The following is a 27,854-nucleotide window of genomic DNA, read 5'->3' as shown; positions in this document are numbered from 1 at the left end:
TCCCAATAGTTTGTACAAAATGAGCTGGAATCGGATTAGATTCGACACTTGAAGTCAAGTTCGTAAAGTAACGATGCCTTTCTAGTCATATCTAGATCGCAATCAGGTTGCGTCGCCGTCAAAATTTGCTTAATATCCCATTTATGACTCTTGGTGGCCCACTTTGTTCAAGAGGCTGGGAATAGATGTCTTCACGTTATCGATATTAACCGAACGCGTTCGAAGAGAAGAACAATGGAGTTCAAATTAAAATATCTGGTTAACGCGTGCTCCACCATCCAAAAATAGACTTTATTCTGGAGTGAAGTAAGAATTTAGCTTGTTGCGTGAGAAATGGGGGTGAAATCATTCATCTTTATACTTCGGGTGCGTGCACTAAGTTGCAAGACCCGCTAGTGGTAACATCTCGGAGCCAGGATAACGACGCCAACACACGTGGATTCAAACGCAAAATCTTTCTACAATCAAAATTTAAGATTTCTTTAATATGTATGCGAATCCTTCCGCCCACATGGTAATGGAACGCTATTGACAAAGATTCTGATATGGGGCAAGCTTGCCTTCTTTCAATCGTGAAGGATCTCCCAGGATCAACACTGGCTAATCCACACATCCGGTTAAAAGTCAATGCGACGAACCTTCCCGTCGCCAATCACTGACTCAAAATTCCTTCATTCGAGTATATCATGGATCGTAAAGGGATACTTGGTCCTACATGCTTCCAGAATTCTTCTATTGATGCAAGGGTTCGGAATGCACGATATCTGATTGGTCCATCAGATCCAGAGGGATATGATAGAACTAACCCCCATGCTACTTGTCATCTGGTATCTGACAGATCTTGGGATGAGCGGCGAAAGACAAACGACACAAAATCCTTAGTGGGATGACATGTAAAAGCACAGACACACTTCAATATCATGCTGAGCGTTTGTTCTGGTACCTAGATATATAAAGTCTGGCGTCACATTGATTGTCATTCCAATTTTCAACAGCATCTTCTTCTTCTTCTTCTTCACCTTTCCCTTTCTCTACTTCCTCTCAATATCCCCCTTCAAGTGTCAAAATCAATTATCAACATTGAAATGGCTATCTTCAAAGTTACTCCATTGCTTTTGGCTGCTGTCACAAGCTATTTCTCCCTTGGAGCTTTTGCCGCGGTTGCAAACATTACTTCCTCTGTCACTATTAACAGTGTTACATACCACAACGTGGAGTATGTCGAAAGAGATGTGGTCGTGATTGGTGGTGGATCTTCTGGAACCTATGCAGCAATTGGTCTCCTCGACGCGGGCAAGACTGTGGCGGTCATTGACAATAAAGCTCGCATGGGAGGCCACACAGAGACCTATACTGATCCTGCAACTGGAGTTTCAGATGACTATGGTGTTATTATCTTCCACAACATCCAACTTGTCAAAGACTATGCTGCACGTCTTAACATCACTTTGGCAGTGGCAGACACAACAGAATATGTTCAATCAAGTGTATATGCCGATTTCCGAACCGGTCTTGAGAATTCTACTTTCACGACTGCTGACTTTACCGCTGGCCTCATGCTGTACATGGAACAACTTGCGAAATATCCATACCTTGAAAATGGCTTCGATTTACCAACCCCAGTACCAGAAGATCTGTTGCTCACTTTTGGGGAGTTTGCAATCAAATACAATCTCGGCGATCAATTCCTTGGATTCATGTTCAACTTTGCTCAGGGTCTGGGAGATCTGTTGTCCAAGCCTACTTTATACGTGCTCAAGAACTTTGGTACCGGTGTCATCGAATGTTTTACCACTGGCTTCTTAGCAACGTCTGCACAGGACAATAGCTTACTCTACGAATCGGCACAAGAAATTATCGGTGATGACAGCGTCTTTCTGAGCGCAACAATCGTCTCAGTCGACCGAAGTGGTGACTGTGCTCAAGTTCTCATCAGCACTCCTTCCGGCTACAAGTTCATTAATGCCCAAAAATTGGTCTTCAGCATTACACCTCAGATTAACAATCTTGCAGGATGGGATCTTAGCACCTCGGAGAAAACCCTTTTCTCTCAATTCAACAACTCCGGATACTATGTTGGTGTCTTTGGTAACACTGGTCTTCCAACCGGTATCTCTGTTGTCAATGTCGCCGATAACACCACCTACGGATTCCCACCTCTTCCAGCCGCTTATGCCATCAGCCCTACTGCCATCCCAGATGTCTTCAATCTTTACTACGGTTCCGCAGTCTCTATCTCTGACGACGAAGTCCGTGCTGCCATGTATGGCGAGCTTGAAAGACTCCAAATCACCGGTATGACCAAGAGCACTCCAGAACTCCTCGCATACAGCAGACATACACCATTTGAATTGTGGGTTCCAGCTGAGGCCATTGCTGCTGGTTTCTACAGTGATTTGTATGCCCTTCAAGGACAACAAAACACTTTCTACACAGGAGCTGCTTTCCATGTTCAAGATTCAACTATGTTGTGGCAATTTACTGAAGCATTGCTTTCTAACATCACCGCTAGCTTGGCATGAATAGTTTGTTTTCAGGGGGGGGGGGACTTTTTCTGTACATAGTCTTAACGAAACTCTCGCAATGAATGGATGCATCATGGATGGACGAAAGAGGGTAGTATATATATAAATAGCATACAATATCAGAATGGAGCAGACTTTATCTGAAATAATAGTCCGGAAAGACTCTGACGTATGAACTTGACACATCTTACAGCGATTTGAAGGGCTCAATTTTGAGGCGCCATTTGAATTTTGTATCTTACTTTCACCTTCGCCTATCCGCATCAAAGCTACACAACTATTTCACCCATCGCTTCAGTAGCATCTGAGAACCACAATCAATCACTTCTTCCTTACAAATCCAGTATGTAGATGAATCTACCTCCATCCTCGTTCCTACATGTACGAAGTACTTACCAAATCTCGGCCCCACTCCCCAATTCGATTCCAGACCCATCACTTCTTCACGACCACCCGAACCATACAATTATAGAACATCCCACCTATGGCCTATCCAACCCACCAAATGCGCATTCGGTTATGCATCGTTCATCACCCGTTTAATTTGCGAAGTATCCTGATTCTTTTGGTAACTTTACTCGTACGGGACGATGATTTGGTTTTATGGACGTAGATGCACGGGTAAGGGCTTGGGTATATCTGGGTTCTGTCCGTGGTCATAGACTGGGTAGGGGGATAGGGGCAAAGGGTGATTTGTATCTGATATTTTGTGTATTATGAGATGAGCTGAACTGTAAGACGAGAGGTTACCTAGTTACTGACCGTTTGTGATAAAGAGCGCATGAAGATATAAGAAGAATGTAAAAAGGAAGTGTCACGTGTATATCATGTGGATGGGGTTGATTTATGATGGATGGTCTGTGCCTATCTACAGCTGCATCCACAAAGCACGTTGATGACACCGAAATAAAATAATCTAAGAAGACAATATTCAATAGGTTTGGATATAACGAAGGGCTAATTATAACTTGGACCAAGAAATGAGTTTGATATTGAATCATCTCGGCCGCTCTTAAATTGCTGGCTTCTTCCCTGATCACATCAAACATATTATATCCTTCCATATTTACTGTATCCTAGGTGCCGGAAAGAAATTTCTTCCCTTCACACTATTCGGGTTAGGACACACCTCGTCGATGCTAATTCCCAAGATCCAGTCCCCGACTCTCTGTGGATATAAAGCCGTTATTTTTTCCTTCAAATCCTCGGCGCTCGTCGCAACTTCGAGCAAGGTTTCCCAATCTTTGATATACTGTCTTGTCTTCTTAAAATGCTCTGTCCCATATCCATCCCAAACCTGCTTGTGACTCGGCACCACGATTTTTGGTCGCAAACTCTCGATCTTATCAACAGCTCTTATCCACTCTGCCCTCAATTCCGCGGTATTGGTCTCAACAAGATACTGAAAACATTCTCCATACACGGCATCGCCAGTTATTACAAGCTCTAGAGAAGGAACGTGTAAAACAGTCGTGTTATATGTATCCGACTGTCCGACTTCGACGGCCTGAAGCAAATGATCCTCAAGGTAAAATTTCCCATTGAGAGGCAATGGCTGGATTGTTTCATTCTGGGTGGGCATCTGGTCAGGAAATGTGGCAGACCAGAACTCGTCAAATTCCCCATAACTCAATTGTTCAGCTACATGTGCGATAGTTCTTTCAGTGGCTAAAGCGATCACATCAGGGAAATGTTGTTGAAGAACTGGGATGCCAAAGAAATGGTCGCCATGTCCGTGGGTAATGTAAATGTGAGTTAAGGTTTTGTTGCCGATAATTTCAGAAACCCACTTTGCTAGTGCGTGGGAGGTTTCGATATTGACTGGAGCGTCAACTAGGACGGCGGACGACTGGCCGTGTAGGAGTGTGAAAGAGGTAGGAGAGATGGTGTAGTTGTGTGGTGGGTCAACAACGGGAAGCTCGGGAGCGTGGAAGACGTCCCATGAGAGTGGCGTTGAAGGGTGCTGGATTGAAGTGGCCAAGCTCATTGGGGTGAAGATGAAGGTGAGTACCGATTTGGAAGAAAACATTGTATTGCTGGTTCAGCTCTCTACTCGTTGATGGATATCTATTTGATTTGTGTTTTATCTGCTTTCTTGAGATGTTCTCTCTTTATATACACTTTTTGAATACACCAGAGAAATACGAAAGAATCTTCTACCTATATGGCCGACCCAGCTTTGTCATATCATAGTGCATTAAGTCCGCCAAACGGGAAGCTATCATCGTCCATTGAAGCCCGGATAGATAGAACATCTGAGCTTATTCATCAAATACATGTTCAGTAAACATGTAATTCTGTTCGTCATGAGATATAAAGCTTTCAAGCGAGCTTAAATGTCAGGCGTTACGCAAATTTGTAAGCTGCACGGAATATGTGTTCTCAAGGCTTGAATAGTAATCACGGGAACACCAGAGTGCAATCACCTCTTTCGGCAAATTTTTCTTTGAAGTCTATTAGAAATCCCTAGGTTAAAACCCAGGTGGCTTTATCTATGTATTATCTTGTATGTTGTAAGTTGCATCTCCGTTCTTTCTGGAAGTTTGCGAGCTAAGAAAGCGAAGACTGTGAGTTGTGGTCTTATGGTCGCGAATCCAAGGAGAGGTTCAGAGTCTAGCTTTTCTTTTTCGCATGTGCGAATCTATTACGATGGAGAGACCAGTTGTCTGATCTCACCATTCACAGGGAATCTATCGAGCGATCCTCCCCGGTGACAATCGATGTTGTGTTTCATGAAGAATTAACAAGAGTTTCTCAACTATCATAATACTCGCGCGAGCTATGGTGCAACCAGAAAGATGTAGCTGCACCACAACCTCACTTTACTGCAATCTTTAGCTTGCTTTGTCTAAAGGAAAAGTTGCTAGTGGCTTCTGAAATAAAATATGGGGGATATCCAAAGCTTTCTGGGGAAGGGAGGGTTGTAGTTGCACTACGACTCAACTATTCAGGCCACGACTGAGAAAACAAGAAAGCAATCTCCTTTCTGTCCTTGAGCTCCAGATATGGACATCTTTTTCAAACACACTTCTATCTTATTCGCAGAATTCGATATTTTACCCACATCTTCGTAGGTTACAATGGAGTTCTTCTAAAATGAATGATTGTAAGATACATTGGATCTGAAGGAAATTTATGAAAGTCTCAATTTCATAGAAATTAGCATATCTGGGCATTCTAATCTTCCATGAATCATTACTGAAATTCTAAAGGTCGTTCTGTCGTGGAGAAAGCTCCGCAAATCGCTATCTCGCCTCGAAAACGATCGCAAGTTTGCCTTCGAATCATGCTTCCAGTTTGATACGACAAACACCTAAACTGGGCAATTATTTCATTCTCTTGCTGAACTGATAAGAAGACGTTTAGCAGAGAATCATGTTCATGAATCATCCTGCGCTCATTCAAGATAAATGGGATTGAAGAATATCAGAAGTTGGCTATAAAAGGCTTCGCTTCATAACTAATTCTTTTTCCCTCCTTTCTTTCCATCATCAAATACAGCTCGGTCTTTGGAAAAGTCATCTGATAGTTATCAAAAATACTCAAATTGGTACTGGTAGTTGGGCTTTCGATCCAAACCGAGCCTCCAAGCCCATTCATTAAAACAGAGCCAAGCCAGACTTTCCGCTTAAGATCGAATACAACATCAATAAAACCTACTACACCACCAACATAATCATGAACATGAATCCCTATCACGTCCACGTCTATCCCTACCGTCCAGTACCTCCACCACGAGTTCATCCAACTCCCAACAATATCCGCGACTATTACGCATTTCCTCAAAACCGCCTCCCACCTCTTCGAATCGTATACGGTAATAATCAATCGAATGAAGTTGTACGAAGACACCCCATGAGTGTGGGTAGAACCATGGAACCCAATGCGAGAATTAGTGGGCCATATGATAGTCCTTATGTTCGATATGTTACTTATCGTAGAATGGGATGGGGTCCGTAGCGGTGAGAGGGGACTGTGAAGGTATGGTGTGAGTTGGGAGTGATGGAGAAAGAGAGATTAGCCTGAGAGCGGAAGGCAGTCTGAGGGTAGAAGTGATGCTTCGCAGGAATGTATACGGCATGGTTTTCACATGAATATTTTTAATGATCTAGAGATATAGATGATGAACTAATAGTAGACGTTGTTTTATTCATGTAGCTTGTACAATCGTGCGAAGAAAATGAATTGTACTGCTCGATATAAATATTTGAGCCTGAAAACTCATAATCCAATCGTCTGGACTATTGCAGAGTCATGAAGCGATTTCCGCAATGACCCGCCACTTCTATGATACATAGATTAACGCCCCTTGTTTATTTCTAGTAAATATGTATTATGAATGGGGACGATGAATGATCCTGATAATTTTATAACCCTTTCAACATTAAACCGCGGCAACCCAACAGTAATGAATGGGTGGTTCAATGCTGTGTTTATGATGTTCCACAGAAAAAGACCGGAGAAACGATGCCACGACGTGGACGAGGTACGCTTGAAGACGGTTAAGATGATACATAAAAAGGAAAGCCAGATTACATACGTTTCACCCGTTCAAGGTCATATTTAAATTCTGACTCGGTACTTGTGGTACCGGTTCCAGCACCTCCCGCATCGCATAACCATTTACAGGATCAAATTTCTCCAATCCTTTGGGATCCCGAATTGGCGGCAAGTTGAAGTCAGCTCCCTGGAAATCGGACTCGTTAAGACGCAAGGACAAAGGCATGTTCAGTTCCCAAGAGGTATCGATTGGTTCGGGGTTGTGTAAATATATTCCGTTATGACCTTCTCTTTTGTGGTCGTATGAAACTCGGGGTGATCTCTCGGGGAGACAGAGTATGGTTGATATGTTGATGCCGTGTCCTGATGTGTATGACAGAGTGAGGCGTTTGCGACAGACTAGACACCATGAGGGTGTTGAATTTTCAGGATCCATCGTGAGGGGTAGCAGATGATGATTTTGGATGAATTTGGTAATGGATTTGATAATGAAGAATACGCAATTGCTTGGTGTAGAATTCTGTTGGTATTGGAATAAGTGGTGCGTAGATGTATTGGATACTTTGATTCTGGTTATAATGTCTTGTACTTTGTTTGAATTTCAGAGATTGTAGAAGGTCAGAATCTAAGTTATAGTATATATTCAAGGTCACAATGGAAAGAGCAATTGCGGCGGTGAGCACGATAGGAAAGAGGCATCGTGATGGAAGAGCAAGAATGTAATCAGAAGCTACTTCCTCGTCGAACTCGGTATATTGTAGCTTTAACTTCTCAGATCTTTTGTTTCCACACAATTATCAATGGACGCCATCAAACATTCATCAATTCCAGAGAGGTACGTTCAAATTGAACTTGCGAAGAAAGTAGAGAAATTCTCGGCTTGGAAGATTTTGTTGCCCACTGAGTAGTGCCCTATTGTAACACGAGTTCTTCGAAGTAGAAACAATGTCAATTGATCAGATCTGTTTTGGAATCGCCCATCATACTTCGCCTCGCTCCTCCCTTCAACATCTGAATGGATGGGGCACATTTTATGTCGCGTAAGTTCCGTTTCTAAAACATAATTAAGTCCTTTGCACCATTTTCCATCTTCTTTGAATCGACAACATTATTGATCCGAAAGCGCTCTCTAAGAGGTTCCTGTTCCAGTTAGCATTTGTAACTTTTCCTCAAAGATTACACCACTTTAGGTGCTCTGGAGCCTCACTAGATGAGAATCATCAGGGTTGAAGATACTCGAAGCCATCAAGCGGTAGTAGATCTGATACGCACCAGAAGCTCATGCTGTCTTTCGAGCCAATGGACATCAATTGAAAGTCTGCAACAGACTTCCTGAATCTGCGTTGATGGCTTTCGGAGTACCCTGTGAGAACATGTAAGAATTCCGCAACATTTCTAGGTCTGACTTATCTGATGGAAGATTCTCATTCGTGGTGACTAATCCTCTCTGGCTGGACCTAGTGGGCTCCCGAAGTACTTGAATGATTAGTGATCCAATTGAAATACCGTTCCCTGCGTTCCACATCCCAATTCCCGACACTTGCATGTCGTGATTCCATGAGCTTTTTGTCATAACTATTCGCTTTATTTACGGTAAAATGTCCCCATGTCATATCGTATAGTACTCCACTTCGGCCCTAAAGATGTCTAAGCTATAATAGTCGGCTCCCAGAAATAGCCGACTAGTTTCTAGTTGGGGAAAGCGAATATCCCCAGAAAGCGAATTGCCCCTATGAGATTTTGATAGGAATTTTTTTTTTTTCAAAATCAACAAAATCGAATGGTTTGTATCACAAGATCTTGTTTTTAATATGATCACAAAAAAATCTTTAATATCAGCTTCATTAAAACATGACCATTCAACTATATAACTCTTAGTAATAGGGATCAGTTGAGATTCATCAATATAATTAGTGTTATGATCTCACAGAAATAAATCGCTTTCCGGGGACATTCGCTTTCCCCAACTAGTAACTAGTCGGCCGTTTATCGAGCCGACTATTACGGGGGTGGGTGGAGACGAGGGGAAATTCCTCAAGGCTTCGGCAGAAGTAAACGAATTCTCGGCGCCCTCAATCTATCCCTGCATCAACGTGGGGATTGAAATGCCATTACGAGATACTCGTGCTGCGTGGGATTGAAAGAAGCAGTGGATTCCACTGGGCTATTAAGACCGATATAGTGTTGCACACTTCCTAACCGCACGAGTACCACGGCTGGAAGTGAAGAAAATCGGAAGTGAAGGCTTGCTGTATATCTCGTGCATCATGTAAATTAGGAAAAAGAAACGAAATCGAGATTGATTCTAGTATTCGGAGATTGCGGTCTTCAACAAACGTGCGATGCCTTCGTAGATACCGTATTCTATTGGAATATTGGCCGCGCGCTAGTAAGGATTAATACTTTTAGAGCCAATTGGAGGCCTTTTGTGGGCTTGTGGGTTAGGGTTGCGGTAACCACCAGAGTTGTTTGATTCATTTCTTTAATAGATTATTCATCAAATGCCTAATATTTCTGTTAAAAACTTCTATTTTGAGGCGTTTGATTCCACTGAAAAGCGAGCTAATTGGTTTTAAATTAACCTTAAAGTATTAATCCTTTCTAGCGCGCGGCCAATATTCCAAAAGAATACGGTACTCTAAGAGAAAATCGGTAAACTCCGCTTAACGCATAATTTTCCATAATTTATGATGGCACAGATATGCACTGACAGACAAGCTTCCCATGCACGGACTCAAGCCCCGGTAGAGCATTGGTCTACCCCATATTATATTGTCCTAGTCAGGGGCTTCGTCCAACGTTGATTTTAACCTTCTTTAAAGTCTCCTTCACCTCACATACAGATGAACCTGGATATACGGGCACGTGCTATACGGGAATCCCCTTTATACGGGCATATTTTTCAATCTTAAAAAAAATTTATATGGTTAAATTGACCTATACGGGCATACCTTTATATAAGAGCATATGGTCCTAATTTTCCCAATGCTCTTATAAAAATTGGTGGTAGTGGTCCAAGCTTTAGCCTATCACATGACAAATTTAATGAAAATGAGGAGGCTGAAGATATAAAAACGAGGCTAAAGGTATAAAACGAGGCTAAATGCCAAGGCTGAAACTGTATATACGGGAAACCCCTATATACGGGCATTTAGGCCTCGAAATTTTTAGGCCCGTATATCCAGGTTCATCTGTACAACAAAATATGTATGGATGTTCAGGGGATCAAGATTGATTTTGAGGTCAAGTGCTTCGGTAAAACAAGGATGTTCAATCTACCGAGTGACATTCCGCTCACGCAGCCTCGTCTTAATTGGAGCTGATGCTGATTGCAGCCGATGTCAATTGACCTTCTGTATAATTAGAGTTCCGAAGTTAGATTTGGAGGGAGCCGTTCGTAAAATTGGTGGAATGTCGATCTCGTCATCATTAATCAGCGATGGAGAGTTTTTAGAAATCATTGCTTTGTGATAAAGATGGCGGGTAAGCGTCGGCATAGTGCCAGTGCACAGCAGAAATGGCGAGATTGTTGCAGTTGGTCACGATCAGCATCGTTGGCAGATCTATCCATATTTTGTTTCGTGGGAAACATATATAGGTGCTTCCCATCTTCTATAGTGTTTATTCATCCCAGAGCAGACCACGGGTTTTGGAGTCATTTTTTACTCAAATCGTTCCTGCTTCAACTCGGTCCAAAATGTATTTCTCAACTGCTAGAGCACTTGCCTTGAGCAGCATCTTTGGCACTTCATTCGCCCGGGTAAACAATGTTCCAATCGATACTTCGACTATTGACGAGCTTTACGCTAAAGCCCTCAAAGAAGATCGAAAATTGGTTGTAGCTTCAGGTGGTGATGGTTAGTAACTTCTTCGATGACTATCTTTGATCTCATCGTTTTTCTGTAAGAATAAACATGTATTGACAAACTTATAGCCGGAGTCCAAGGTGACAGCATGAGAGCAGCTTGGGCTGCGCGATTCCCAAAAATTGCCCTCGATCTTACAGTCGACCTCTCCAAATACCACGATAGTCGAATTGATCGAGCATACTGGGCTAAAAATGAAACCGTTGATATCGCCGTTCTTCAAACTCTCAATGATTTCCAAAGATGGAAAGAAGACGGACGTTTACTGTTTTACAAGTCTCCAACTTTCGCTGATCTCTATTCGGGAGAGAAGGATCTCGATGGTGCTTTTGTGCCTATTAACATTGGTTAGTATTTCTTGCTTGGTGAATTTTGCTCGAGTATATGGTATTAACTTCTTCCTTAAGGTAGCTTCGGAACTTTCTCTTGGGACAGTACTTATGTTTCAGCATCCGACGCTCCAACCAGCTATGCTGACCTCCTAGACCCAAAATGGAAGAGTAAGATTGTGGCCACTTACCCTAACGATGACGATGCAATCGGCTATCTCTTCTCCATCATCATCGAAAAGTACGGTTTTGAATGGCTCGATGCTCTTGCAACACAAGATGTTCAATGGGTCCGCGGTACCGCCACCCCAGGGTTTGTCATGCGGGACAACCACAACAACGCCACCAAATCCGCATCTGGTTCTTCCCCTAAAGGAAGAGTTCTCTCATTCACCACTTATCCACCCTCAAATGAAACATACTTTCAAATGGCGCAACCAGCAGCCCCAGAACAGCACATGGCATGGGCACAAACAGCTGCGGCTTTTGCTTCTACCAAGAGACCTGCTACTGCTAAACTTTTCTTGGCTTGGGTTACCAGTGATGAATGGCAGAAGGCTTCAACTTCTGGATCGCCTAGAAAGAGCTTGGATATCGGAGGCACGGTTTACACGAGTAACACAACACAGACTAGTGGGTTTAGACAGTTTATGCAGGACCGTAAAAGAGTTGAGTGGTGGAAGTTGCAGTATGAGACTACGTTGGGAACGGCTCAAGGAGTTAGTCCTTTGATTCTGTACCCATAGTTTCAGAGATCAGTTGGACTAGAGGCTACAGGAGAGCTAGTGGAAGTAATAACAAGGAGGTGTGGACTGACAGGATTGTTTGTATGATGTATGCTCCATATATTTTTCAAATTGTATATATTATTTTAGTGGTGTAAAAGTAGTCATGGATTACTGTTGAGCTATTGCAAGAGTATCTGCCACGAGTTCATTTGAAGACCTGCTCCTGCTAAATCAGACCCAAACAGCAGCTTCGCCGACATCATTCTCGTCGACGCTGCTTGAAGTGAAGATGACAGTGAGTTCGGTGTCATGACTTTCCCCAGAGAACAATGCTACATAAGAATTTCACTTAGATATATTTGATATTTACATCCCATAACCGAGTTTGGCGCGTTTTACTGTAGTTATAAAGTGATTTATCAACCCATGCGCCTGGAACAAGATTAATTAAAGACGGATCTTCAATGAGCGACCAAAAGTCTCCAGCAAATCGATCCGTTGGTTCTGAGAACCAAAAATTCCAATCCTCAACACAAGGACCGTAGGTAAAATCAATTAAACGAGAAAATCCCAGTTCATAGTTGATTACCGGCTTCATAGGGCCCTCAAAATTTAAAACTTCGACTCGGTTTATGCGACTGCGAAATACCAGTGACTCAAAATTGTTGCGCCTTCCCATCTTGAAGATAGATCGTTCTGTTTCGCCATATTGTTCCAGATCAGTACCAGAAGCATGTAAGAGGTTGATCCAATCGAGTATCTGACGTCCCCTGTGGTTTATTCCTGTTTGGAACATGCAGTTACATATCATTCTCTGTAGAAGTGTAAAGCCAGTCCCAGTCTCATGGAGAGGAACCTGTGCTCCTATCAATTCCTGTAGAAGTTCTGCCGATGGGTGTTTAGAAATTGAGGGATTCGTTTGTTTTTTAACCTTCTGAATCCCAAAGCTAGTAACATTCTGACATAAGATCTGGAAAACTTCTTGCAGTGCTTTTTCATTGTTGTGCAGCCCGACGTAAAACGAGAATTTTGGCCCGCCAAGCAATGATCTGATGCACTGCTGGGTATTCCTGTACCCCGCGGCCTTTTCAACGATTCTCGCTGCAATTTTGCATTTTTCCGCGAACAGGGGCTCATTCAAAAACGTGTGGTGTTGTATGTAACTAAATATATCCACAGGCATATCTGTTTTCTCGAGAAAGTTACTGTTTCCAAGAAATTCTTCTTCCGCCCCTCCTTCAACAAGGATGCGAAGTATTTCCAAAGTTTTCCTCCGGTTGTCGTTCCTATTCAAGCATGGCGAAGAAATTAGATACTGCAAAGGGGTGGCACTAGCATCTTTGTTCAGCTATTGCGGAACATCTATTCAAAGTGAACTTTCAAAGATTCTTACCCTGTGCAATGATCTCCAGCTGAAACATCGGCATTTGCAGAAAGAAGCAACTTACATAGATTATAATGACAGTTATGCGCTGCTACCTGTAGAATATTAGAGACGTGGAAATAACTCAAAGATTCAGAGGCGTTTTGAAGACTCACATGGAGAGGAGTTGCTCCTACCCACTCTTGCATAGATCGGGTAAAATAAACGCTGGCACTGCTGCAATAGAATCTGTCATTCACAAATCCTGTCCGTTCTCGTAGCATCCTTTGCACATTGAGGATATCACCACTAACGACAGAACTAAAGAAAGCCGTATCCCCGTCCAAAGTGCGACATGTTTGAATGTTGATATTCCATCTCAACGAGGATAAATCCTTCGTATACATAACTTGCCATGCCCTGCGGGAAATCCAAGCCGGGGGGTGGTACACAGTTTCGGACTTCTGGAAAGCCCCTTTGTGGTTCTTCTTGATAATTTTTTGCATTCCGATTGACCCAAAAGCGAAGGTGATCCAACTCGACAAATTATAGTGACTCATAGTTCGAAACGGCTCTCGTTCATAAAAGTTATGATCTACTGGAAGTCTATTTTTGGCCTCCATGGTGATATTGATGGTTTGCGCTAGAACAGCGCTATTCATAGATACTTTCGTACTACATGTAGGCTGCGAAAGTCCTGAGTTCAAGAGGTGATTCTGCCAGTGTTGTAAGAAATGATCGAGTGACGCTTGTACATTTGAGGTGAGAGTTGAGGATTGCTGTTGTAGAACTGTGCTACGATACGTTAGTATTAGATTAACGATTGTTGCAGAAACTCACTTCATCTGCCAAGATATGGCTAAATGCATGGATCTAGTGGCATTTTTCATTCTCTTTTTCAGTTTTTTTAACTGCTCCGCCATCAATAGAACGTTGGCAGAACTCATTGTGCGTTTCCATTTTCGATTGGAGTTGATATCCTTGGACAGGGCGTTGACAAGCCCGTCTAATTCCGAAGAAGCATTGTGACATAGTTTTATACTCTGATCAAAGAATCCACTTGTAGGATGACAAGAAGATGTGAGCTGCGCTTGCTTCTCCAAAATACTGCGAAGGATGGTATGGTGACTTTCAATTTCGCATACAAGGAAAGCGATATCGTCGGGTGCATCCTGGATCTGGTCCCAATAGCTTTTAAACTTGATGATGCTAGACGCAAGGTTTCCAGCCAACTGCGCGATACTGATCCCGCTGGCAATAGTTCCCAGAACTTCGGCCATCGTCAGTGATTGTGCTAAAAATTTATGTTCGATATGTATGAAAAAGTCTGAAGAGTTAGAAGATAAGTTTTGAGAGAGATAAAAAACGATCCAGAAGTACCCTTCTTCCCATACCGCGCTATTTGAGACAGTTCGAGGCTCGATAGTCGTACGGATGCAGTCAAACGCTTGATGTCGCACCAAACTCTTCTTCGCCACCATTATGTGCAAAGTGGCACTAATCAAATATTCGGAGCATGTCTGATCGGGAATTCGCATTTTGATCAGGCAGTGCTGTGAGCCTTGGAAGAGCCATATTATCAAGTATTACCAATCGTTGTTTCAAAAAACAAATTTGCCTTGTTTGACAGGAGTGGAATTGGCAGGCAGATTTCTCATTTGATCCAATAGTTATTGCAGAATAAGAGCTTGTATTCCCAATAAGCAGGTATCTGCATTCTTCCAAGCCAGTTGCCATGGCACGAACTAGGCCGCGAGCTCAAATTATCTGCACTCAAACGAGGAGCACCATGTCCAGTAAGGCTTTCACGAAGCCACAAGGTCACATTGCGAAAAAGTCCAGAGCTTCCTTCCTGATATCGTGAAGACCAAAAAGAAAGGGAGATCTGCCAATGGTGCGTCAGTGATAAATTAAGATTCCTCGCTGAAGTGGAATTGTGTTGTGAAAAACATCGGAGGATAATGCGTGCCAAGCACGGGCCATCGTATGATGGAACTTTCGGATTATTCGGTACTGCAGGTGGTCTACGAAGTGGCACATTGGAGCGTTGCAAATTTTTTGTGTTATAATAATCACATGAACCTTTAATTATTGGTGTAGATACCTTGCTTATCAGTACTGAAACTGTTCAATCACATCCTCCCTCCCTAAGAAGCCACATCTCTCTACTAACCTCTCTCCCACTATTCCGCTATTCCCTCCATCACTTCTAAGCTTGCTCATTCCCCCGTTTCCCCCTCCGATGACAAAGATCTCTCCCTCTCCTCCCCTAGTTGGCCACGCGGATGTCCAACCCTCCATTGATCCATTAATCTTCGATGGGTCTCCATATTTTCCAAGCGAAATCCACGACAACGGTAGACTCTTCGCTAAAGCATAATCACTTTCCGTAGGCTCAAACACATATCCTGGAAGGTCGGAATCGGTGACATTGAAGAGATCAATATTGTTGAAAAGATACGCAAGCTCACTAGTGTGGATAACCCCAAACCCAACATCACCCGTAGCATCGAGATAGGAGGTTAGGATTGTTTGATTCCCAACGTACAAATATGACGGTGGGTTTGTAGTGTTGTATTTTTTGGCCATAGCTTGGGTAAAAAGGACAGTGGGGCAGGCGAGTAAGATATCGCGAAAGATCTGGGCGCAGCGATAGTACTCGGCACTTAAGTTTGCGCTGGGATCGGCTTGGAATTCGGATACAGGATACAGATCTAAGAGCTCATCAAATGTGGTGGTATTGACGTCTCTGTATAAGTTGGACAGGAAATCTCTTGTGTCATTTGCGGTTTCAATGGTGATCGATGTGAAGAGTGTGGCGTCGTCTTCCATCCATCCACCAATAATAGGCAATTTAGCAAATTTCCCTTGTGCGAGGAGTTTCGAAGCTTTTTGAGGAAGGAAGTCTTGATCGACAATCGGGAGATAGATATCTCCATCATTGCTCTCGGCGCTATCGACTTCTTGGTCAATCATGAGCTTCAAGAGAGTCTCCATGGAGAGTGATCGCAAGCAGGCAATCGTTTCCATGGATTGATAATCAGTAGTATTGCATTCAGCAAAAGCAGCAACTGCAGCGGTGGAGTTGAAGCTGATATCTGATGACATAGTTGGCTCGAGTGCAGTGCTTTCCATCACAGCTGCGTGAAAGGGTACAGGCTTCGAGCCTCCGTACGCGAGAATTTGCAAACCCACGCTTAAACCTCCTGAGGATTGTCCGTAGATTGTCACTTGGTCTTTATCTCCCCCAAATATTTCAATGTTTTTTTGAATCCATTCAAGAGCCAATCTTTGATCCCGGAGACCCACATTGAGAGACTTGTTGGGTCTCAGAGCTTCAGAAGCTGCAAATCCGAAAATGTTGAGACGGTAGTTCATTCCAACGTAGATTACAGGCTGGCCGCCTTCAACCGAAGCATGGATAAGTCCATCAGGTGCAGTGGTCCTTTCATTGACGGTGCCGTCAATTAATGCACCTGCATTGGTTAGTGGCTTCGAATGATAGAGATTCATAGACTTACTTACCTCCATAGATGTAAACCATGACTGGCAACTTTGAGCCATCCTTAGCCCAAGATGGTCTGGCAATATTCAGATTCAAGCAGTCTTCTGAAATATTTGTGACGTTTGTTTGGAACAAGAAACCCGCGCCGGGAGGCTGAGGGCAATCAAACCCCGGGATTGTAGCATTGTAATGATAGCCGTGGGGAGGGATGAAAGCTCGAGGAGGTGCGAATCTGTTTTCACCACTTGTATCTAAACCGTATCGGATACCCCGGAAAGTTTCCACCCCTTTGCTAGAGGTAATTCCTGTGTACGAGACATTTGTCCTGTGGTCCAGAACGAATGGTTTAGCGTTAACATGATCGGTCAGTACAGATGAGATCAACAAACATGTCGTCGACCGCAAAGACGAGAAGAGCATCTTGACCTTAAGCAAATTGAGGTAAGGATTGAGACGAAGGATCTAGGAAAACTTTCGAGACTATCACGCCTTTTTGTATAGAAGTTGCATATCCGATTATTCCATCTAAATCTATGAATCCCACTTTGATCATTGTGAGGAATTTGTTCTCGTAAATGAGATCTACGAATCGCGTCCGATTTGAGTTGGCACGTGTGGATCTCCTAGCTCCACTCAAAATTCCGGAAGACTGATCTCAAGTTCTCAACCCTTTGACTTCTGATTCACTGAGGATTCAACTTTGAACGTCAGCAAATTTCGAAAGTTATAAGCATAAGTAAAAAGGTGTGACTTTGCCAAGGGGTTTTTGAAAATTGCCCATCAAGATTGCATCATAACTGAATTTCCATTCGCCAATTCTCTTCATGCTAGACCCCTCTGGCTAAATCCACTAACGGTGTGTTTAGGGGAATCAATTCATCTCTTCTGATACGGTCAGAAATTTAAAAAAAATGCAGATTTCGCATAACCCCTGGCTGGAGATTGATTGATGCAGATAAGATCGCAAGCATGTTGCTTGCTATCTTATCTGATTGAATGTCACTGCTGTCACCATCCACTGCCTATCTCAAAAGGAAGTGACTATAGCTTGAGATACCTCTTCTTGAGTCTCGGCCCATCGATTCTGGAACGGAGAGACCTATATAACTCTCGGAAAAATGTTGTCGCTTCTTATTTTCTAGTGAGAGAGAATCGATCAAGTGGATTTATAATTTAACAACTATAGACTCAAAAATTTAACCACACTGAGAAAAGTGGTATGGGAAGTTGTGGATTTAATATGGTAGTTGACCATCTGCTCGGAAACACAGAGATTCCCAAGAATTGACTTCTGTACAATTTCGAGGGGCTCTCTCACTGGGCATCCACGCTTTTGGTTGAAGAGCGGATTAGACGGAAAGTGTCAATGCCCCACTCTCTGACACATACTCTCTCTCTTTTCCGAAGTTTATCCTGAGATATCCCGAACGTATTGTTCTCAGTCGGCGGAAGGGCTTGAAGGAAATCCGCTTCTGTAAATTGGGCGGAACACGGTAGACTTTATTGCAAGAAGAGATTGACCCGAGACATTCTTCCTGAGTGCAAAGTAAGCTTCGGCAAGGAGTCTTCGCCACGTAAAATACTAGCAAATCTTGGCTGTCACGGGCCTTTCTGAAGCCGGTTTGAACGGATGTTGATGTTTTATGGTGAACATTGCTGAACACAAAGTCATAGGTTACCGTGATGGTATACCCGCATAGAGAGTGACCGGAAGCTAGGCTTTTGAACTTCTCCGGCGGACCGGCGGACCGGCGGAGACTTTGAAGCCTGATATGTTCAAATATTTTTGTAAATATTTTGCACTGCTTATTAGACATCAAGCCATTTAGGTAAGGTTCACCATAACTTCTTGGCGGGATTCCGGCCGCCGCTCGCCGTCATCGTCACAACGCTTGATGCTCATTGACCGATTGAACATATAATTTTTCTTGATTTATCAGCGATGTGAGACTTGTAGATGAATTTGATGGATTCGAACTGGATGCTTTGATGATGTTTACCTACATTGATGCCGTGAATGAGACTGGGTCCGTTAATTTCTATTCATGACTTTGTCAGGATAATTGGTTCGACAATTTATCTTGATGGATTATGAATATGTCGAGAAAGGTCGCTTCTCCGGAGGTAGATACAGACAAGCTTTGAGTTCCAAGCCCCTTTGAAGCCTCAATCCTACGCATTTCTTTCAATCTCTTGCTTCACACTTCCACGAGTCGTCATCATGGCCAAAACTATCGTCGTTTTAGGAGCAACTGGCATCCAGGTATCCTATCATTCACCTTCATACGAGTAGCTCATACTTACATTTATCATAGGGTGGTTCTGTCGTTGCCAAGTTTCTCTCACTAGGGTGGAAAGTCCGAGGAATCACTCAAAATACCCCTTCGCCATCAGCCCAAGCTCTCTCAAGTCAAGGTATCGAGGTTGTCAGTGCCGACAAAGATGACCCAGCCTCACTTGTCGCAGCTTTCTCTGGTGCGGAAGCAATCTTCGCTGTCACAAATTTCTGGGAACCGTTTTACAGAAAGTATGCAGAGCTTTCCAAGCAGGAAGATCAGGTTGCCGGTGAATATGCTGCTGCCATTGAGACTCATCGAGGGAAAGCAATTGTTGACGCTGCGGCCAAAATTTTGCAAGAAGAAGGAAAACTTGAGAGATTCATGTCCAAATACCCTTCCCTCCTTCAAGAAGTTGAGTAATGGAAAATATTCCTATGTGTACCATTTTGATGCAAAAGCCGAGGTTGCGACGTATTTACAGTAAGATCAGAAGGACTTGTGGGAGAAGAGGAGTTTACTGAATATGGGCATCTACATGACGAATGTGAAAGACTATGGGGACGCCTTCAGACTCAAAAGAAAGGTATGACGTCATGTTTCCTGCCTGAGAAATCGTGGAGCTGATACGATTATGAAGGATGATGGTTCGGGTGAATATATCTACCACAATGCCAGCCCAAATGCAGCGGAACATACATTTGTTGTACCAACTGATGCAGGTTCTTTGATAGAATTGTTGGTCCGAAGTCCTTCAAAGCAGGACTTATTGGGAGTTAGCGAAGCAGCAAGTTTCGCTACCTTTTTTTGAGATCTGGGGACAGGTAACTGGGAACAAAGTTACTTGCGAAGAAGTCACTGTCGAAGCGCACGATAAGGCTCGTCCAGGAGGACTTGGAAGAGAAGCAGCAGAGTCCATAGCTAGTAGTGCGGAATTTGGGTGGGGAGACCTCGTCTTGCCTAAAGATGTAAGTTCTATCCCATGCGAAATGAGAGAAATGTCTGAACTGACGTGTTCAGCTTGATTCCAATATCAAAGTCACCAGCAAAAAAGAGTACATCGAAAGCGAAAACTGGAGTGAATATAGATAAATCTATCTAAAGAGATATGAAGTATTTTTCGAGGCTGAAAATCACTCGACTGATATATCTGGAATAACAAAGATACCGTCTCAAGATAACTTCTTGTATGAGGAACTTAATAACAGATAGAAATGGCCAAAAAATTATTAGGCACTCCAACAACCCGTGACTAAAGGAGTTGGTGTGAAAATTGTGAGGCTCGGGTTTCATCACAACAGTCAGGTGAAGTTTTTGTGGTCGATATCCACAAAAGCAGCGATAGGTTACAACACCATGGCTTTGATGTTACACTGCATGTCAAAGTAGCAAGGGTTGATGATGCAACCCACCAACAGTCCCAACATCCCAAAAATCCAATCAAGTCGAAGTTATCGCTGTGGGTAGAGCCAGTCAGAAGAGAGTATTTGACCCGAAAGATTGTTGCGGGGTGCTTTACCAGTAGCCTATGAAATATTTTGTTCCAATAGGGCATAAGAATAGGTAACATTTCGAAAAGTTACTGGTTAAACACTCAGGCAACAGTAAGAAAAACACTGTATTTTGACTTGTTCCGAAAACTATGATGATAAAACGTCAAATTGAAGAAATCGAAGCAAACAATCCGGCCATAGCACGAGTGAGTTCTGAATTAGTAAATCCACCGTTCAGTTTCAATCGAAATATCATCGGAAAGAGCTGTATTGCGAAGCAGAAGAAGCAAATAACAAGGAAACTCAAATCAAATAATCAATGGCAGGTCGAGTTGGTCCATAACGAAAACCGCACGATTGAATCTCGAGAGGAGGTTCTCGAGGCCGTGGAGAGAGAGAGAGAGAGAGAGATGGGCAAGTAAAGTCACCAGCCAGCAATGAGTGCGTCAGCATGCGTATTTCGTGATGCTAACAAGCAAAACAAGAAGAAGCAGAGGAAAACAGGAAAGTAGAAGATATTGCGGAGAGGTGGATTTGAGATATGGAAGTCGAAAGAAGTGCTCATATATAGATAATTAATATCGCGATTCAATGAAGATACCTGTTCAAAATTTGGACCAATCCTGGACATGAAACTGAATCTGGACTCGGATCTAACTGGAGAGGATGTACCAAAGATCCTATAGAGTAGATGGCATAATAGAAGTCGAAGGCTTGTGAAACAATTTGTATGATTTTATGTCGTCCTTCCGCGTAGACTTTATCAATGTCAAAATCTCCACCGAGGAAGGATTTCCATTTCCCTTTCAACCACGCCACTTTGAAGACTTCTTCATCTCATGATTAGGAAATACCGGCAACGGTTCCTGCAGTGCGTCGAGTTGTCTATCCAAATTGTTTTAAATGATGGAAGTGAAAATTCAGGGAAAATGTGGGTTGAACAAAACAACATTTCTATGACACATCTTCGTTTGTTACTTCCTATTTCGCCGTTTGATTACATAATCACCTCGCCCACAATGAATGTCAACGAACAAAACCACTGATGTCTTCGAATTTGCTTTGATCTTCTTGATATCTTTGTTTTTCTAGTCTATCTCAAAAAATTCGTACTCACCGTCATCACACGTTTTCCTGACTCCATTTACATGTCCATATCATAAGATTTACGTTCTTTGATCTTGCAGACCTCAATCATGCTCTCAGCAACATATCGCAATGCAAAATTTCACCCATCTTCAGATCGACTGTGCATCGTGCATATGTTTTGTCAACTGGAAGATTGAAACCAATCATGTCGAGCTCTACTGCTATCTTTAGGGAACATCATCACAGCTAGCACAATGCTCAAGATGAAAATTGTCACCCTCTCTACTTCATCATTCGCAGCGAATTAAGTGATTCGCGTCGATAAGACAATAAGCATCCCCTATCTACGTGAGTCCCGATCGATGAGAGCACCCTAGCAGTGCACTATCCATGAAAAAGCCAATCGTAAGCAGATTCCAGCATGAGAATGAGGAAGGTCGCGACGGTGATGTCCTCGGAATATGAGGATCTGATCCAGCCCTGCCTTGCTGATGATGGAATTGGGGCTCAACTGGGGTGGGATTGGATGAGATGGCGAATTGAAGACGTCACGACCTTAGATGCTGCGCAAGAAAGACTATCAAGTGGTGTCTTCATACCTCGGTTCATCTTTGGATGCAAGCATTGTAGTGTTTATTCATTACTCAATTGAAATGCTTATCGGTATCGATATCTTTGAATTCGATATTCATACTTTCAAAGATAGTTCCGCCGGTTCTGTGGTTTCAGGGGTTCCTTATCGGTCCCAAACGCTGTGGCCATTAGCAAGCATGCTCCCCCAGATTCCTTATCTCAACATCCCGAACTCCCTCTCATCATGGCTCGCATGCCACTGCATGGCTTGTGTTGTCTCCGTCGCGTAGGACATCAATGATGCTAAGTATGCAAGAATAAAGTCGTTCATGCTGCATGGCAAGGCTCAACGATGGGATGATTTCACGGCCTTGAGCCTTGGATTCATGGGTTGCGGTTCCCTTATCTCGGATTTGAAGGAAGCTCGGGACATAATTTAAAAGAATTTCATACCCCATTTTTTAGGATCTCATAGACTTACTTTCGCAACAATTCTGCAACACATTATTCAAAATTGAATTATTAGTTACTGGAGCTATCAACACAATTAGAAAGTCTTGACAACGTCTTGTATGGTTGCTCTTCCCCATGTCTGAGGAAACAGGCAAGTATCCTGAAAAGGGGGGACGTGATGGCAGCAACACCTCATCCATATCGCGATCTGAACAGATTTCAAAGGCAGCCGAAATGCTGGGTGTGGAGAAAGGTGAGACAATATCGGCCGACGACGAGTTATTGGCATCCCTGGGATATCGAGCTGAACTAAAACGCGAATTCTCATACACCACTGTCTTCGGACAAAGTTTTGGCTCTATGGGGATTGCTCCAGCAATTGCCGAGAGTATGGTTTTCAGTTTGGGCAGTGCCGGAAGTGTGGGAATGGTATGGACGTATCTGGTTGGATGTCTGTTGCTTATTCCAGTGGCATTGAGCCTGGGGGAATTAGGAAGCAGCATGCCTACTTCCGGAGGATTGTATTATGCAAGTCTTCAATACCCGAAAATGATTAATTGACTCATGAATATTAACGCTTGACAGTGGGTTGCACGTCTCACACCACCACGACAGAGGGCTTTCATGTGCTGGCTTGCGTACGTTCCTTCATCTGTAATCATATCTACACCAAACTCTAACCGTGTCGTTTTAGCGGTTATATGAACGTTTTAGGGTATATCTCGATATACGCATCGACAATCTATGCAGCGACTCTTATTCTTGGCGCAATCTGTAGCATCAATACAGATTCTGCGTTTGTCGCTACAAAATATCAAAATTACGGCATGTTCGCAGCAACCACCTTCCTGACCTTTGCAATGACTTGCGTGCCGTCACAAATCCTCTCTCGTCTCAATGTGTTTTACATATTCCTACAATTTGCTATGCTTTTTGCTCTGATTGTTGCTCTCGCCGCTGGAACACCCTCGGAACTCAAAAACTCTGCGAGTTTTGTCTTTGCAGATTTCGAAAACACCGGGTTTTGGACAAATAATGGTTGGGCCTTCATGCTTTCATTTCTTACACCAGTATGGGTTGTCTCCGGATTTGAAAGTGCAGCGACTATAGCGGAGGAGGCCAGTAATGCCGCCAAAGCAGTGCCATTCGCAATGGTCTCTTCATTGATCACGGCTGCAGTGACGGGGTGGGCAGTTATTATAACGATTGCATTCTGCATGGGAACAGATGTGATTGGTATAGTGACATCACCACTGGGCCAGCCTCTGGCACAGATTGCTTTCAATAGTTTGGGCAAGGATGGAAGTGTTGCCTTGTTGGTTTTCCTATGGATTTCGAGTGTGGCCAATTGCTCGATCTTGATGGTTGCGGCTTCGAGAGAAACTTTCGCTTTCGCTAGAGGTTAGTTATTCTATTTCATTACTTGCTGATATAGAATGGTGTCATGTGGCAGGGAAAATCTAACACAATTTAAAACAGACCACGGCCTCCCATTTTCATCCTACCTCCGTGTTCTCTCATACAACAAAACTCCTATCCGTGCCATCTCCTTCGTCGCACTTTGCACACTCACCGAAGGTCTTCTCATGCTAGTCAACACCATTGCCATAAACAGCATCTTCAACCTTGCAATCATGGGCCTCTACTTCGCTTACTGCATGCCTCTCGTATCCCGTCTCCTTTTTCGCAATTTCACGCCCGGGGTTTGGTACATGGGCGATAAGATAAGTTATATCAGTGCAGTCTACTCGGTTGTGTGGATGACATTCATTTTTGTGTTGTTATTATTCCCGAGCTATGAGGATCCAAACGCCGATGAAATGAATTATGCGGTTGTGGTGTTGGGATTTGTATTGGTTTTTTGTACGGCGTATTATTGGTGTCCGAAGTATGGGGGAAAGACCTTCTTCAAAGGACCAGTGAGGACGATTGATGAGGTTTTGGAGGAGAGAGGTGATGTTAGGGAGAGGGTGGTGGATGAAATTGGAGGGCATGGGATGAAGCGTGAGGATGGAAGTAGTGGTTAGAGCTGGTCTTATTTTAGTTCTTCAGCGTCGGCGTAGTGATACAAAAGTTGCTTGTTTCTTCACAGAACTTTTATAGATGAAGATTGTTGTGGTGTGTCCTCTGGTTTAGTTGGTTGATACACATTGATAATGTTACTTAAACCATCAATTGATGGTATCTCATGCACGTTATTCATTGTTTTCAATCTATTATTAAGAGTCTTGGGGGTCTGATTTCTTTCCTAATTCATGTGATTCTCAATGATTGTAAAATTAGATTTGTTAAGTTCTTAACCGAAATTATTGCGAGTTGCTTCAATGATGATGTTTACATAAGAGATCCCCAAAATACGAAGAGTGATATCATCGGGGGCCTTTTATGAAAATTCTCAATAGCTATTCAAGATTCGTATCAATGTGAACATACACAATCGAACATACACAATTAAGTTGAGTGAATTCTATGGTGATAGTTCGTGGAGGCTTCAAATGGATTTCAATGTGTGGGGTATCGAAGTACCTCGGTGATAATTATCAAAAACGTTGTATTAATACTAGAAACTATTATTTTAAAATGATTATAAGTTCTCCAGTGCGTAAATACATGGCTTTCTCGATATAAAGCATTATGCTCTATTCAAGAAAGCCTTTCATTAAATGGAACATATGAACATCAGCATTATGCTGCAAAATTAGATTCCCGGGAATGAGATCCGACTCCTCAACCTCCCTCGATCGACCATCTCGAATTATTAAACTTGCTCGCCACGGTGACTCCATCATTTGTTGCCCCAAGAATTTCGCTGGTGTGATTCCATCTCTTTTCGTCATTCTTGATCGCATCAATATCAATATCTTGAATACTTTCTTGAACAAGTCCACCATCGTATCGTTCCTTGCCGCCATTGACCACAAACGAATTTTCTGCTTCCTTAAACAATAGAGTCCACGATCCTCCAGCGACATCATCCTCAAAGCGAGCATCTCCTGCAAATTGAAAGTAGTCGTTTGAACCCATCGCTTTCTCGTTATCCTCGTCTTGTGGGAACATATTTAATCTTGGTATCTGGCAGTCAGGGAATCGGCACTTTTCTTTCTCGAAAGAAGACTGGAAGTATCTTGCCGCGCTTTTCGCAAAAGCTACTAAAATACCGTGTTGGAAGTCGCTTTCTATTCCAGTGATTGTAACCAATTCTAATGAATGGAATTGTATCATGCCGTTCCAGCATGTGGGTAAGATACCTCTGTAAGTGGCAGCAGGCTCCTCCTCGAGCATGATCATAGGAAGATAGAGAGATTTAACCATTTTTAGAATATTCGGTGCGCGTTCTGCTAAGTCATTCAGATCAAGGGAGGTCTTTTGGTGATTGCGAGCACCTTTCTGACGGACCCAACTGCAACCTTTCCCTGGTCGTGTTGGATAGTATACTTCCAGGGCCATGGTGTCGAGTTCCGAATTGAAGTATACCGGATCGCGAAATAGCGCCGGATTTTGGATTAAATCTTTATATTGAGAAAGAGTTACCTTCCGACTTTCTCGATTTACCCATAGAGTCTTTGGCATGTTTGCTTGTACAAAATCGAGAGTGATCTTGATTCCTCTTGGGATGAAAGATCCATAATAGCAAGATTGATTGAAAGTATGAACATGTAGAGTGACGGTTCGTCCTTCGAAAGCCAATTGCCATATCTTGTTGCGGAGCTCTAAGGGAAGTCGAGGGAAATATGCGAATGACAACTCGTTCGTAGGTGTAGCCACCTGCGTTGATGTTTTGGGCCTCGTGAGTAGCACTGTAAACTAACATTAGCTTGGCAAATGGAAAAGTTGAAACCTGAAATTGTGACAAAGTCTGATTTTGTGAATTCTGTAGAATGCAGAACTAGCACTTTCTTGCTCTTATGATTAGGCCAGTACAACAATTTCCATTCAATCTCTGTATTGTGGGCATCGATTATCCTTCCGCTATATTGACTGATTTTTCAATTTCTGCAGCAATTCATGGAGTTTAGGTATAGTAACTGAACGACCAAGGTTGAATTCTACTTACAAGAATGCTTCATTGTGCAGAAAAAGGACCCTATCATCGATCCTAACATCAAGAAGAGGATTTTTAAGGAGCAACTTTGTTTCTTGGGACTATGTGCACCATGAATGCCGGAGTATTGGACCATTCTGAATGAAAGATTTGGTGATTGGTTGTCGGTCTCAGGTGGAGAAATTAGTATACAGGTTTGTGTTTTGTCGAGTCGAGGTTGCAAATTATGATGTATAAGATTCGCTGTCTCCTGAATAGAATGGTAATAGCAATGGATGAATAGGCTCATAGTTCATATACAGACTGCTGAGAAGTCCAGAGTCTAAATGAAACAATGCCGTATTCACGATTCGGTATTTCGTGAGACCGTACAATTCTTGAATGCAGTGCATGTATACTGTATTTGATGATTCGTAAGAAGATGAGTATTTTTAGATGATACGCGATAGTATGTGGAAGAAATATCGACCGAGAAGAACCTTGAGAGGTAACGAATATGACTGACTAATCTAATTCTTCGTAGCGAATGAATATCTTGAGTATTCCTAAGGTGCCATAGACTTTGTAGCATAAATCGAACCATGAGAACCACGCGATATAACTCGAGCGTGTGGCTGAACAATAGAGTAGCAGTATTGCAGTTGTGAAGGTAGGAGTCGAAATTGAAACTCGAAAACGGTTAAGCTGAGTTACCTGTGATAATTCGCACAAACAGTCATTTAAATAGGCAAGTTCTGTAGATCTTCCACGGTGGGTTTCTTAATACAATAATGATAGATTGTGGTCATCTGTTTTTGTGATCCGCCAATTATCATCTTCGAAATTCTCCCTTGATTTGATGGCCTTCCAGACGCGTTTTCTCATGGTCCAACTACAATCTTTCGAAATGTTGTTAATGACCATTGTCTCGTTGAAATTAGGCGACTGGACCACGATGGTTTTTAACTGATAAAATTTGCCCATTATTTTGCGATAACGAGGGAATAGATTCTCATAACATTTGTGTCTATCGCAGAGAGCGCCATGGCGAGATATGAGGAAACGCACCATTTTGCACATACTTGGTGAGTATATCGAGATTTCGGCCAAAGCTAGGATGGTAAGGCATAAAC

At 42.9% G+C, this 27,854-nt stretch overlaps 11 protein-coding genes across 11 annotated transcripts; 6 read left to right on the top strand and 5 right to left on the bottom strand.

The window, feature by feature from the left end:
- Positions 1–1,085: 1,085 nt before the first annotated feature.
- EAE98_010532 (uncharacterized protein) lies at positions 1,086–2,522 on the top strand (the record flags this gene model as incomplete). Its single annotated transcript, XM_038958153.1, has 1 exon — positions 1,086–2,522. One exon carries the CDS (start codon positions 1,086–1,088, stop codon positions 2,520–2,522), a length of 1,437 nt encoding a protein of 478 aa, XP_038805513.1.
- Positions 2,523–3,591: 1,069 nt separating this feature from the next.
- Positions 3,592–4,554, bottom strand: EAE98_010531 (uncharacterized protein; the record flags this gene model as incomplete). The annotated part of the gene is made up of 1 exon (XM_038958152.1): positions 3,592–4,554. One exon carries the CDS (start codon positions 4,552–4,554, stop codon positions 3,592–3,594), a length of 963 nt encoding a protein of 320 aa, XP_038805512.1.
- A 1,649-nt stretch (positions 4,555–6,203) lies between these two features.
- EAE98_010530 (uncharacterized protein) lies at positions 6,204–6,485 on the top strand (the record flags this gene model as incomplete). The annotated part of the gene is made up of 1 exon (XM_038958151.1): positions 6,204–6,485. One exon carries the CDS (start codon positions 6,204–6,206, stop codon positions 6,483–6,485), a length of 282 nt encoding a protein of 93 aa, XP_038805511.1.
- A 583-nt stretch (positions 6,486–7,068) lies between these two features.
- EAE98_010529 (uncharacterized protein) lies at positions 7,069–7,461 on the bottom strand (the record flags this gene model as incomplete). The annotated part of the gene is made up of 1 exon (XM_038958150.1): positions 7,069–7,461. One exon carries the CDS (start codon positions 7,459–7,461, stop codon positions 7,069–7,071), a length of 393 nt encoding a protein of 130 aa, XP_038805510.1.
- Positions 7,462–10,567: 3,106 nt separating this feature from the next.
- Positions 10,568–12,141, top strand: EAE98_010528 (uncharacterized protein). The gene is made up of 3 exons (XM_038958149.1): positions 10,568–10,882; positions 10,960–11,238; positions 11,299–12,141. Exons 1-3 carry the CDS (start codon positions 10,723–10,725, stop codon positions 11,964–11,966), a joined length of 1,107 nt encoding a protein of 368 aa, XP_038805509.1. The 5' UTR covers positions 10,568–10,722; the 3' UTR covers positions 11,967–12,141.
- A 156-nt stretch (positions 12,142–12,297) lies between these two features.
- EAE98_010527 (uncharacterized protein) lies at positions 12,298–14,849 on the bottom strand (the record flags this gene model as incomplete). The annotated part of the gene is made up of 4 exons (XM_038958148.1): positions 12,298–13,279; positions 13,342–13,427; positions 13,488–14,106; positions 14,152–14,849. The coding sequence occupies 4 exons, from the start codon at positions 14,847–14,849 to the stop codon at positions 12,298–12,300; spliced, it is 2,385 nt and encodes a 794-aa protein (XP_038805508.1).
- Positions 14,850–15,423: 574 nt separating this feature from the next.
- On the bottom strand, positions 15,424–17,236 carry EAE98_010526 (uncharacterized protein; the record flags this gene model as incomplete). The annotated part of the gene is made up of 2 exons (XM_038958147.1): positions 15,424–16,787; positions 16,837–17,236. 2 exons carry the CDS (start codon positions 17,234–17,236, stop codon positions 15,424–15,426), a joined length of 1,764 nt encoding a protein of 587 aa, XP_038805507.1.
- A 1,801-nt stretch (positions 17,237–19,037) lies between these two features.
- On the top strand, positions 19,038–19,515 carry EAE98_010525 (uncharacterized protein; the record flags this gene model as incomplete). The annotated part of the gene is made up of 2 exons (XM_038958146.1): positions 19,038–19,079; positions 19,132–19,515. 2 exons carry the CDS (start codon positions 19,038–19,040, stop codon positions 19,513–19,515), a joined length of 426 nt encoding a protein of 141 aa, XP_038805506.1.
- A 103-nt stretch (positions 19,516–19,618) lies between these two features.
- On the top strand, positions 19,619–20,184 carry EAE98_010524 (uncharacterized protein; the record flags this gene model as incomplete). Its single annotated transcript, XM_038958145.1, has 4 exons — positions 19,619–19,678; positions 19,733–19,867; positions 19,917–20,060; positions 20,113–20,184. The coding sequence occupies 4 exons, from the start codon at positions 19,619–19,621 to the stop codon at positions 20,182–20,184; spliced, it is 411 nt and encodes a 136-aa protein (XP_038805505.1).
- Positions 20,185–22,835: 2,651 nt separating this feature from the next.
- On the top strand, positions 22,836–24,727 carry EAE98_010523 (uncharacterized protein; the record flags this gene model as incomplete). The annotated part of the gene is made up of 4 exons (XM_038958144.1): positions 22,836–23,228; positions 23,286–23,338; positions 23,395–24,101; positions 24,180–24,727. 4 exons carry the CDS (start codon positions 22,836–22,838, stop codon positions 24,725–24,727), a joined length of 1,701 nt encoding a protein of 566 aa, XP_038805504.1.
- A 700-nt stretch (positions 24,728–25,427) lies between these two features.
- Positions 25,428–26,878, bottom strand: EAE98_010522 (uncharacterized protein; the record flags this gene model as incomplete). Its single annotated transcript, XM_038958143.1, has 2 exons — positions 25,428–26,497; positions 26,755–26,878. 2 exons carry the CDS (start codon positions 26,876–26,878, stop codon positions 25,428–25,430), a joined length of 1,194 nt encoding a protein of 397 aa, XP_038805503.1.
- Positions 26,879–27,854: the final 976 nt, after the last annotated feature.

This window comes from Botrytis deweyae (assembly GCF_014898535.1).
Source record: "Botrytis deweyae strain B1 chromosome Unknown BDEW_037, whole genome shotgun sequence".
Lineage (NCBI taxonomy): Eukaryota > Fungi > Ascomycota > Leotiomycetes > Helotiales > Sclerotiniaceae > Botrytis > Botrytis deweyae.
The sequence above is the reverse complement of the archived record's forward strand: the minus strand, read 5'-3'. Positions and strand labels throughout refer to the sequence as shown.